This window comes from Calliopsis andreniformis, chromosome 6, assembly GCF_051401765.1.
Source record: "Calliopsis andreniformis isolate RMS-2024a chromosome 6, iyCalAndr_principal, whole genome shotgun sequence".
NCBI classification, from domain to species: Eukaryota; Metazoa; Arthropoda; class Insecta; order Hymenoptera; family Andrenidae; genus Calliopsis; species Calliopsis andreniformis.
Window position 1 is genome coordinate 8,196,916 of NC_135067.1, and position 12,679 is coordinate 8,209,594.

General features: G+C 34.2%; 1 protein-coding gene across 5 annotated transcripts in view; it reads right to left on the bottom strand.

Annotated features, from left to right (window-relative positions):
* Kibra (WW and C2 domain containing protein kibra) overlaps nucleotides 1–12,679 on the bottom strand; it is a 50,312-nt gene that overhangs the window by 36,127 nt on the left and 1,506 nt on the right. For 4 of the 5 annotated variants that reach the window (XM_076380107.1, XM_076380110.1, XM_076380109.1 and 1 more), the window contains 3 exons: nucleotides 12,318–12,548; nucleotides 778–887; nucleotides 112–206 (listed from right to left, as the gene is read on the bottom strand). In XM_076380107.1, coding sequence (XP_076236222.1) covers nucleotides 112–206; nucleotides 778–887; nucleotides 12,318–12,445 — 333 coding nt within the window. In that variant the 5' untranslated portion in view covers nucleotides 12,446–12,548. The remainder of the gene's footprint in view (nucleotides 1–111; nucleotides 207–777; nucleotides 888–12,317; nucleotides 12,549–12,679) is intronic. The other variant, XM_076380111.1, reaches the window with a different exon arrangement.

Sequence of the window (12,679 nt, forward strand, 5' to 3'; positions counted from 1 at the left end):
CCTGTGCTATGTTTTAAACTGAAATCACCGTACTAATTTCAGAATTAGTATTTGTGAATAATTTTTTGAAACTTCTTTCGAAAATATAATTAAAGGCAATTTAAGACTTACCTCGAGGACGTCCTGTGCGGTCTGAAGATATTCACGAAGCATAGCCTCTTGAATAGCGCGCCATTCTTGCCTCGGATCTTCAAGCTGTGTCGTCTCTGAAACAAAGAATTGAAAAAAGAGATATTAGTCGCTGCTTTTGATCAGTTCATAATTGCTTTTCTGTACAATGAGTTTAAGAGGCCAGAGTACACTGTAAAATTAGTATCAAGCCTCAAAGCAGAACAATTGTCATCCTCATCATTTTTTAAAAATGTGCAAGAGCTCACGCTCATAACAGGTCACTCGATCTCATTTCTTTTTTCATTTTTTGAAAAGTAATATTTTGTTAACAACTAATGAAATACTTATTAAAAATTTTATGTATGTAATTATTCTATTTGCGAAATTTTATTTCTAAAATTAATATTTTGACTATAATTAAGTACAAAAATTAATAGTTTCAGTGTAGATCAGATAACAGAACAATATCAGGACATATTTAGTTAAGCGTCAACAAACATTTCTAATATAAAACAGAAAATAATTTATACGAGAAATTCAGTGCAAGCCTGGGAAGCACAATTGGATCGCGAAAGGTTAAAAGTAGCGTTAGATCTATAAATAAGTAATAACGCTCGTAATGCACTAATATTTATAGTCGCGTTTAAAAAGGAGAATAGTACTCACGGTTGACATGGTTAATGTAGTATGCGCCAACATGCTTGTCATAAGCTTCCTCCCACCCAAGTGGAAGCTCGTTTCCGATGCAGTCTGCAAACGTTTGAGGTTTCGTAAACCTGTAATAAAAAAGAAACAAAAAGCTATTTAGAAAGCTGCTTTAGTAAAGAATCTCGTAGAACTTATTTCTAATTTGCAATTATTAAAAAGAGGACTTAGGATCGACTTAGGAAAAAAAATGTTAACTTTTGGCTATAAATTTTCCTCGTTTTACTCTAATTAGGTTAAAGCGATCTTAACCTAACTTAGCCCTTAGTAAGTATGTAGATAAAATTGCAAACATATCTTAATACTTAATTCTAAGCAACTTTGAAATTTATTTCACAAAATATCAGAATAGCCAAATTTCGATTATTCACACTTTCTATTATTTAGGGTTATGAATATTCAGAGCAATAAGAATAAGAGTACAACAGACCATCGATCCAAACTTGAAAAATTATTTAACAATAGTCTGCCAAAGATAATACAACTAGTCATCGAAAAAGGGCTTCAGCTTTGAATTTTGGAATATTCCAGGGTCATATACTGTATTTGTATCTAATGCTGCGTACTCTTTCTATCAGGTGCAAAATCGAACTCTCGCAGTGTTGCTGTCTTTCGTTCAACATGGCACTAGCCATCTGCTATGGACTGTCATGGCAGTCTAGTACTAACTAGAGTCGGCTGTAACAAAATTCAATGTGATAGTAGCAACAATTTTTTGCATATATCTCGAAAACTAAGGCCGAAAATTTATAGTAAAAATATTAATTCTAGAAATAAAGTTCCATAAATAGAATAACTAAGTATTTACGAAAAAGTTGTTCACAACATTGATTCCTACAACATATTTTAATTTCATAAAAATCGGCGAGGTGCGCCCTTTTATGTACAATTACCCGTTCTTTTCTATCTCTCATCAGTCAGTTTCCAAGAAATCGGAATAAACAGAGAACGCAGAGAAGCATACGATCGTGCTACGCCGAGCCCCATCGGCAGCACGCGAGAAGATGCGAATAATTCGAAGCGGTAAATAGAATCTCTATTAAAAAACCGTGGAAACAATTTCCTATTCCTTTTTCTCTATACGATTTATGTTTTTAGCGTGCCCTTGGTCTTACCACGTCGTTGTCCTACAATGCCGAGAAGGAAGAAGGAGAAGGGTCAAGAACGTACATCATGACGGAGGAATAATGTGGACAGGAGAGGAGGGGCGCGGGAGGATTGGAAGCGGTGGGGATAGGGGAGGAGTACGCGGCGAGGGCACGGAGGGGAAAAGGGGCTAGGGTCACGCAAGAGACAAATCAGACACTGATCATACGCTACCATCGATACAACTATGGTATGCCAAGGTTAAACCGACTTAGCGAAGTTTAACAACTTTCTCGTCGATCGGTTAAATCGGAGCAGATCTATGCAACTTATTTATGCTTTCTCCGCGATACTCCTCCTATTTTTATTACTCGCAAATCTGAACCGTTGTGCGTAATTCGTAATGAGAAGGACAACTTGCTGACCTTAATTTAAATATGTCGATAGAGCTCTGCACGACTTTCGCTTGAAATAAATTGTGCGCGCAAACGGTCGACCAGAAGTTTGTCAAGTTTCGTGAAACAAAGTTTAAATGCAGTTTAAAAAATTCATGGAATTATTTTAGAGGCCCCTCGGAATCGTCTTTTTAAGAAACGTTTTTGTTCTTCTGATCTGTAAATATTAATTTACAGAGTGATTTTTATCTTTTAATTACATACTACAAGTGTACGTCGAGTACTGACAATTGTAACGAACACTGCGATCTGATGAGAATATCAATTGTTTAACGTGTATGGAGAGGACATATTCGGCCGAGGGAGACAGTTTGTCGAATAATATTTAAATAATTAATTGTCGAAGTGAGAGTTTCTCGAATGGCTAATCTGACGGTGGTATTTCGTAATAAAGTATGTAGGAATGCCTGCGCGATGAGTAGAATGGCCAAACGAAAGCCGCTGGCCAGTGTGTGTGTTCGTGTACACGCACGCGTGCTGGTGAGTGTTTAAGGGCCGCCAGCGCATTGTGAAACCGTAGTTTTATCGAGTACAATTTTATTGAGCAAGGAACATCTACAAAGTATGCAACGGTGCTTTAAGGATACTTTCTACGTTTCTAGTAAAAAGAAAAATGGTAAAATCGTATAAAGTGGAGAACAGAAATGTAACTACGTTCACATATTTCTACCTCAATGTTCTTTCTCCCTTTAATTTAATAGTAGAAATTATTTTGTACAGAGTTACGTTTCATACACAATGATAATAAAAAAACAGTCTAAGATTAACATTTTGTGGCATCACTGATAACATTGATAGTATTATGGTATTTTAGGTTAGACTTTCTTTAAATAATGAAATCCATTTCTTTAGCTGTGTTTATAAAAGTATCTATCTACCTAATAATTCACAAGTTTGTTAAATAATCGTACAACTCATTTTAACTGTTTTGATAAGTCTCTAAGACAATACTTAAAGCGATATTATAATAACGAAACAAAAACGATATTAAAATAACGAAACAAAAGTTACAAAAATTGAAAGAAATCTACGTACCAACCAGTTAATTGAAAAATAAGCTTGCACCGTTTCTGTATAATGTCCACTGACACACTGAAATATTTGCAGGGATGGTATAACTCAACTCATTGTCAGATGAAGCAAAAACTGCCCTACACCACGTGACCAGCCTCCATTATGCAGTAATGGCGCCCCGTCTTTTTGTCACATGCTATTCTGATTGTCCAAAATTGCCCTAATATTCTCGCACACAGCAGTATCTGCTTTAACATTTAACGACTGGAAACTGGAGTGTTCGCTAACGAGTCTGTGTATGATGGGACTAAACACATACACTGGGCCCCAGTTGTTTGATCACCGAATAGGCTCCGCTCGTATTTTATGTCTGCTCGAGTCCTCGTTCGACGAAGAAAACGAACGAAATGCATTAAGAGCGAACGAGACAGAGCAGTAGCAAAGCGATCCTTCAGCTGTTGGACCTTAAAGGAGATAGTACAGGTGTTAGGTTGTTAAGTCACTTAGAAGCTGGGAAATAGAGAATGACGAAAAAAAAGTAAGGGTTGCTAATATACAATGACGAACCAAAGAAAGTTTAAAACTACTCTGAACATTAATAATTTTCTATACTAAATATTTTACTTAATATTAATAAAATTTATCTATTCTAAAATATCTTTTCTGCCACTGTAAAATTAGATTAAAATTCAATATTTTACAAAATGTAAGTTTTGTTATTTTTCCTTAGAAAGACAGGTATGTGCAATATAAGTAGCATTCGTGCCTCGTAAAAAGTCCCCTGAAAAGCATTACCCCTAATGTGTTCCAAGGGACTTCTCATTGAACATGAATAGTACTTTGTTAAAAAACGATTGTAACCCATTTCACAAGAATAAAAAATACTACAATATTTGTTTGCTCTTCTGGAAGAAAACAAAAGCTTCAAAAAGTCGTTTTTGTTATAAGCCCTTAAATCTTTAACTAGACCACCGTAAACCAATTTTAATATTAATAAATTGGCTTTGCATCAAAGAATTCGAGGATCTTCCAATCGACCCAATATTCGCCAATTCCCCCACATTTCAATTTCTTTAACACGAGCATTCGAGGAAACTGGCATTTGAACAACGATAAAATGAAATGAAAAATGTTAGCAGCGATAAAGGGAGCGTGACAGTTGCATAGTAAACGTATGGGGCAACCGTACGATCGTGCGAGCATGTTAGTCCACAAAGGGCGATTGCTTTCAAGCAGGTGTGACTATTTGTTTTGCGACTAGATGATAAACACGGCCCTGAATGTAACGCCGACTGCGAACAAACAAGTATCCACGCGTGGGCATACAAAATCGCGTAGGTGTCTCTCTTCGACTACCTGGCTTTGGCCCAAGGGCATTTTACTTATGCATTAAAGAACGCGTATACACGTCGCTGATACCGCTCACGTTTTCGTACTTTTACGTATCTGAGGCGTGGGGCCATTTCAGAAATGCGAAATAGGAACGGGAAAGTAAAAACTGATTGACGTCGCTGCGTCTACAGAATATGCCAGAATTTTATTCTATTGGATTTAGTGTCCCACATGTAGGTATTTGAAAAGTGATGCAACTCAAGAAACGTGACTCTTCAATTACAATTATGAATCAATTCGATAAATACCTCTAATCGTTGTAAAACTTTCACTAATTATACTTTTAAACTATGGAGTTTGTTCAATGAATTTTTTAAACTAATCATTTCAAATTGTTTGAAGTAACCAGAATAAAATGATTCATTGCAAGTAACGAGTAACTTCTTCAGGCGAAATATATGAAGATAAGATTTTTTATTAGATAATTCTACATTTCTCGTGAATTTTTTCATTTTGTTTATAATTCTCTCCTAAGCTTATAAATACTTGTTCGATTTTCCTAAAAAAACACAATCTTTTGAGTTGTATTGCTTTTGAAACACATGCGTGATTTGTATATTGAGTTACCCAAAATTTAGGAAAAGCAGTATAAGTGAAATGATTGTTCGAATAAATTATTCATGTAAAAAAATATGAAGGAAGTATTTTCATCAATTTGTAAGGAACTAGATATCATTCCTAGTCAAATAAACCATAACGAAACAAAAGAATTAGGTACAAACTAGTGAAACTAGCTTGAAAAATGATTAATCATGTAAAAAGAATTCCCACAAAAAATTTGTGCTCAATTGTAGGTATTAAAGAAAAATAAACTAACGCCAGGAAGAACATAATGGTATTTCATCTTAAAGGAATTCCATCTCCGTTTGCCTTCAGTATTTCCACGTGCTCTGTGTCACAACCTAGGAATGCATTCACTTGAAAAGGCAGTATAAAATATTTTATCGCTTTTCTGCTTCCACTTCTCTTATCTGCTTAAGAATCAAATTTGAAAATTCTTTAAGTACGCTATAAAACTGTTTAGATTTGTAGAGCTATCAAAAAGGAGGGAATGCACCCACTTTCTAGTTGTCGAATTTAAGGAGCAATAACCCTTCAAACTTTCATTCCTATAGCACTGTTTTGAAATTTATTGAAGATATAACGAAATTTAATTGACTTCAAATTTTTCAAATTTTCAAATATTTTACATAATTTAAACACAGAGAGCTCAACGAATTCAAATTCAAATTTTTCAAATTTTCAAATATTTTAAATAATTTAAACTCAGAGAGCTCAACGAATACAGATAATTAATATAAAGATTTTAAATTTCTTCAGCATACATATTGTAGCAACTTTCAAACATTAAATTTCAAATTTTCATTTTTATTTTCAATGAAATTGTTTTACCAACGAAACTCAAATTTTCATTTTCAAAGATTTAAAGTCCTTTTGTTACAATTCGTAGAACTCTGTATTTAAGCTCTGAGTAACCCCACGTAAGGGTTAACAGACAGAATAAAGACGTCGAGAAGAGAATAATGGTATAAGGTTCACAGGGATTCCGTCTCTGTTCGCCTTCATTCTCTCCATGTGGTCTGTGTGTCACAGCCTAGGAATGCGTCGAATTTCCAAGTTCGGCAACACTTCTGCCTCATAATTCGTGCCCTGACTTTGATCGCGTACGAGTGTGTGTAACATCACATTGCTCGCGCCCTCGTTGACATTACGCGTCGGGTAGAAAAAATGCGGCGTACAAATAAATTCATTTAACAAAGAGATACGCTAAATTCTTTTTCGTTTCCACTCCACGTATCGTTTTCATCGTGGGTCAACAACCACTTAACAACTATAGAATAATCATTAACAAATTCTCGACGCAGTAGCAGAAAGTCCACACGAAATTAAACGTTTTCCTCACGCTTGTTATGAATCATTAAATACGAATGCGATGAGTTATCTTCGGTAAATTTGAAATTCAATGATAATTCTTGTTTTGTAATGTTTTATGTATAGTTCTTTATGGGGTATCGACATATTTGTATTTAAAATAAACAGTCAGGATGAACATTTTTAGTTGACCTTAAACGACTAAATAACATTGCATCCTATGTCGTTAAACTCTGAACGATCTGAATGTTGAAACCTTCTGTATTGTGTTCAGATAATATCGGAGTTTTTTATCTGAAGAAAATTATAAGGAATAATGTTTCGTGTATAGAGTAGCTTTGGATTAAACTGAACAATCTTAACTTTTATCCAAAATGTCAGGAATTTTGAGGTCATTGAAATATATGTATTTATCTCGTATATTTCCAAGTGAGTGACGAGAAAAAACATTCGGTGGCGTCACCTTGAAGGATATCATTGATGCATTCGAGTGTTGGCCTGATGTCTTTCCACTCAAACGGCGTTAATATTTTGAACTCGAAATTAGGATTTTTTAAAATCCATTTTCATATACGTGTCATCTCATTTTTAGCACAGTGGCACTATTATTAGAATTTTCGACAAATGTGGTAATTATCTACACGTAACAGGTGGTCTAAGAGGTCACGCTCCATCTCGTTTCAGTGCTTCACTTTTCCACGATTTTTCTATCCAAATTTAGTACGAATTTCGCTTCGCTGATAAAAAATTCGTCTGGTTACAATTTTGTCGTATCGAGATTCTAGACATGGAATATGGTTAAAGATGCAGAGTCTATCCTTATGTAGTTCACAACTAGTTGTCCATCTACCAACGTTATATTCCTTGTAGTTGTGAGCAGAATTCTTTCTCCGGCATTCTTGTCAATTAGTGGCTACCATTCGTCGAAGTAATTTCAAAGAATTATGTTCTACAAGCATTCTGTCTGCTTCTTGAATAACTGTCTGGTCGGAATGTTAACGATTAATATAGTGATCTTTACAGCAGATGTATTATTACGTATTAAATTCTTTTTTTAATATTTGTTCACCTTCATAATTCAAAGATTTGGCGTATATAATTTATGTATTATACAAATATTTAAATATAATAATATCCCAGGGTTATGTCCTAATTGATTTTAGAATAATCGGCGCAAGTTAAATGCTTAATGTTTCATTGTACTAGAAAATAGACTTTTGCTAATGAAAATGACCATAAGTACAGTTTACGTATACTACCGCTGAAAAATATGAAATCACTTCCTAAGTCTCATTCAAGTTATACTATCTGACAAGCAGATTGAGAATCTACTATTCTCAATACTAATAACAATGTTTTTCTAAAGTTCAATGTCACAGCAATTACTTATAATTGTTATTATATAGCAACAAAAAGAATGAAACTGTCTTACACCTGGAGTTTAAATTAATGAGTCGAGTCACTTTGTTTTTTTTTTTCTTTTTTATAGAAAAGATACCACATGAAGGATCCTGTTAATGATGAAATCGTCGATGAATTTTTATTTATCTATTCTATTTCATTTATCTGACGAATAACTAGAAACTTTAAAAGTTAGAACGATTCATGATCACGTGTTTAACAGTAGTAATATAAACGTCACAATGTATTTAAGTTTTCTTCGCATTAAAGAATAAAATAAATAGAGAACAGAATACTATTATTAAAATTGTATGTTTAACAAAATAATCTTATTTTCCTTAATTTAAAAAAATGGTTCCAAACTTTTGGCTCGATACTGTACACCTACACGAATATAATTATTCTTCCCTTTTTTTTTATTAGCATTCGAGGATGAAATTATGAAATTGTAGTTTTAATATTATGGTAAGAATATCTAAACTGAACTAACTTACTAATTATGAATGGATTGTTCGAGAATTTATGAAATATATATTTGAATTTCGAATTATTTGACTAGACTAACTGTCAGCTTTAGCCAGAATATTTTTTAGAAACGTATTCACTGTTTGCTATATATGTAAGTAATTACAAGATTCACGTCGATTTTTGAATGCAACTGTATTGACACAATTTTAAAAATCGATGCTTCGCACCCGATAACTGTCAGATGGTAGGAGAGCAAATCGTGATAACAGCAATATTTATAAACATACTACTTAGTGTAGCAATATTTACGAAAAAGCTCGGATCAAGATAATCTACTGTGAAATCTGTTGAATTGAGGCATGAGTAAGTACTCCACAAATATTCATTTATTTTTTTTTTCATAACGCCCTCATACTGAAGTAATTTTTGTTTCGTAATTCAATTATGTTTAAATGTAGAATTATTCGATTTAATTCATTGCATAGTACATAAATAAGAATTATAATTACAGAGAACACAATCCTGTGTTATCTTGGATTTGTAAATGTAAATTTATGAAAAAATATGTTAAATAAAATAACTGAGAAGCAACCAAATACAAAATATTTCAGTTTCAATTTCAATCTCAACTTTGTGGTGTGTAATACAGCAGTGATCAGAAGAAATAAAAAATAACTTTAGTGCTCTAAACTAAATTCACTATTAAATGTTATGTTACTATAACAGACGAATTATTTATAATTTTAAATAATCATATATCATTATTTATATAATATAATAATTATTTATAAAACAATTTGTACATAATTATTTATAATTTGTCAATAAATAATTTGTATAGACAATAAAAGGTCTATAAAAAATATTTTAGATGTTTCATATTTTTTATAGTGATTCAATTTAAGGAAATCCTTAATTCCAGCAACACTGAATGCAGGACATAATTACTTCTTGTAATATTATAATATTTCTGCTATCGTTTAGTACTTAAACTTCCTATTTAATGTTCTGTGTACGTGTAAAATAAACTTGCATCAGATAGTGTTCGCGTACAAATTGTAAATTGAAGTGTTACTCGTTTACGTTCGGTTAAAGAAGAAAATACGAAAGATGAAAGAAAATAAGACAGGGTTCGTAAGAGAGAGAGAGAAAGAGGGGTCGAAGAAAGAGAGAGTAGGATTTTTCTTAAATACAGATGGCAGGCAGATGCTACGCGTTGCAACGTGCACGAATGCCATAGGAAAACTGTTGCCTCGAGAGAGTGTATGTCGTAACATTCGATTTATTCATTTCGAACTCCCGAACGAAAGTTAGAGATTTCGACTGATAAGAATTTCGAGAAACAACAAATATGCGAGCAAAATTAGAAAAAACTATCAATAAATTAATAAGTTCCTTGGAAGGCACGTTTAATTTCTCAAATGAAATTTAAATGTCAATTTAGCATGTATTTCTTCTGCTATGACCTTATAATTTAAAACTGTACTAATATCATAATTGTAGAAATTAATAGTAATTTCCTTTCATTTAAATTTCAGGAACAAAAGAAAAACGAATATCGTGGCAAAGAAATATTTAACTTAAAATTCCCTATCAAGAAAAGAATGCCAGCACATGCTCTGCAGCTGACAAATGCATCGATTTAAAATCCTGCAAATTGCTTCGTCGAACTTCTATAAATTCATCTCTAAAGAAGTTCAAGTTAAGTAATCTATCGAAGAGAAAAACAAGCCTCAATTGCAAGTGGAGTCGAAGCATGCGATTTTTAATGAAGCAATTATCATTGCTCTTCACTTGTCTCTGTTGAAAACATGATAGATAATGACATTACTAAAATTAATTAACGATATTTCACGATTATGCTTATCGGTTAATTATAACCATCAATTTCAACTATGTACTGATGTTTCTCAATAGCTACTGGATATCTATATTACTATACAATTCTATACTATACAATTCTCAATTACTATACAATTTTTTTTATTCAACTATTTGAAGCTATTTCATTCAATATTTTTGTGGAATTATTGTATGGCTCTATTTTAGACTAAAAATAGCGTAGTAAACCCAGTGAAAGGAGAGAAAAATCTATGTAACGAAAGATATAAACGTGACATTAAAATGAAAAAAAATAATATACCCTTGTAGCGTAGTCTATTTTTAGGCAGCACTCGGTTGCATATATGTATGTTACACACCGGTTAGCCCCATAAAATGGTTTACTTATACTACGGCCTACAGTTACGTATACACATTAATCTAGACAACGTGGATACGTTGGAACGGTGTTCATAGAAACATATTTTATCATAGTTTGCAAAACATTAATTTAAACTCACTTTTGATGTATAAATTACTTCAATCTTTGCGCGATACTTCTTCGATTCTAACGGATTATAACGGAAATTCTTAATGAATTGAACGCATTATATCTCGTAACGATAAACTGATAACGATACGTATAAATATACCCATATATTATGAAAAGGAAGTAGCGTATAAATTCCTCCGCGTTAAAAAATATTATCATGAACTGTTATGAAATTCCCATGCATTCGTACAAAACGGTAAAAAATCATGCATTCGAATTGTAATTTTAAATAATTTCAATATCTAATCCTTTGTGAATCTTGACATTAATACACAATTTAAAAAGAAAAGAAAAGAAGGTACTGAATAGTGATCGAATTAAAATACAGAAAATTAAGTAGAATTGCATAGAAATAGTTTTGTTTTTACACGATTAAAAGAAAAAGAAGTCAAAGAAAAAGATTTAGCCAGAGTGACCGAACTAAAATTAATAAAAAATTCGATAGTTTCATTGCTAGTATATCACCGAACGCAACATAATAAAATATAAAATCCCTCGCAAAATCTCCAAGAAATAATAGCTCTGCTTTTATACAACCAAGAAAAAAAACGAAAAGAGAAAGATTTAAAATGAATAGAAAATTCGATATTCTCATTTCTATATCAGAGTATACAATATCACGAAAATATTCTCCATAGAATTTCCAAGAAATAATAGTTCTGCTTTTGCACAACTAAAAGAAAAAGATTCGCATATTCGGAAGTGACCGAATTAAAGCAAATAGAAAAATCGATATTTTTATCGCTAGCATATCACCGATCGCAACAGAACGAAAATATAATATTCCCCATAGAATTTCCAAGAAATAATAGTTTTGCTTTCGCGTTCGACCGATCGTAAGATTTCTCGAGTTTTTCACCGAGAGCACGCGGCCCTGGTGACTGGAATGCGGGCGCGGCGAGTCCTCGATGTATGAATATACGCATACACGTAGAAGAACACACGCTCGTGGATCTTAAGGGGCGCTCACACGAGGGCAACGTAACGTCAGAAATATTTCGCGTTTCCGCTCGTGTACGTGTTAGACGGGTGCACACGGTCTGTCACGATAACGCTCGGCGTAACTCCGTCTGAAAATCTTGACGATCAAATGGCAAGGAGTAACTCTCACGCACGTTGATCCCGTGCAGTTTCCCATTATCGCGTGTACACGTATTCCGTGTAGCACGTGCACAATCCATCGAAAAGCATCGATGCCCTACTACCACAGGCTCATCCCGACCGATCTAGCCAATCGCCGTGGGCTCGGATGCGCCTAGGATTGGTCCTGCGGTCCCTCGAGGTACGCGCGATTGGCCAGGCTCGCGATGCATTCGCGGGATAGTAGGGCACAATATTTTTCACCGCGATGGTCGCGCGCTGGCACGGGGAACGTGCAACCGCGCTCGCGCGCGCGCGAACACGCTCGAGAGAGGAGAAATATGTATGAAACGGCATACCTGTCCCTCGGATCGATCCACGTTGTTTTTCTCGTGTTGTGATCAATGAAGTACACTTTTCCATCGAAGTCCTGCGCGACGTCCCACCCTTCCGGAAGCGGTATCTCCCCATTCCGTCTCCTTGGCATATTTCACTGCGCTCTAAATCCATCCAAAATTCTCTATCACCGACTAGTCGACAGGCATATACCTCTGTGCGTGCGAGCACACGCGATCCGCGCTACGTGCACGCTGTATTGACATAAAGAGAAAGAAAGACAGTTGACGTGAGAGAAATAAGGAGGATCGTTTCGAGTGGCAAAAAGGAGTTACCCGAAAAAGTAATACACACTGACGTACAGTGAAATGGGAGGTAGAAAGAA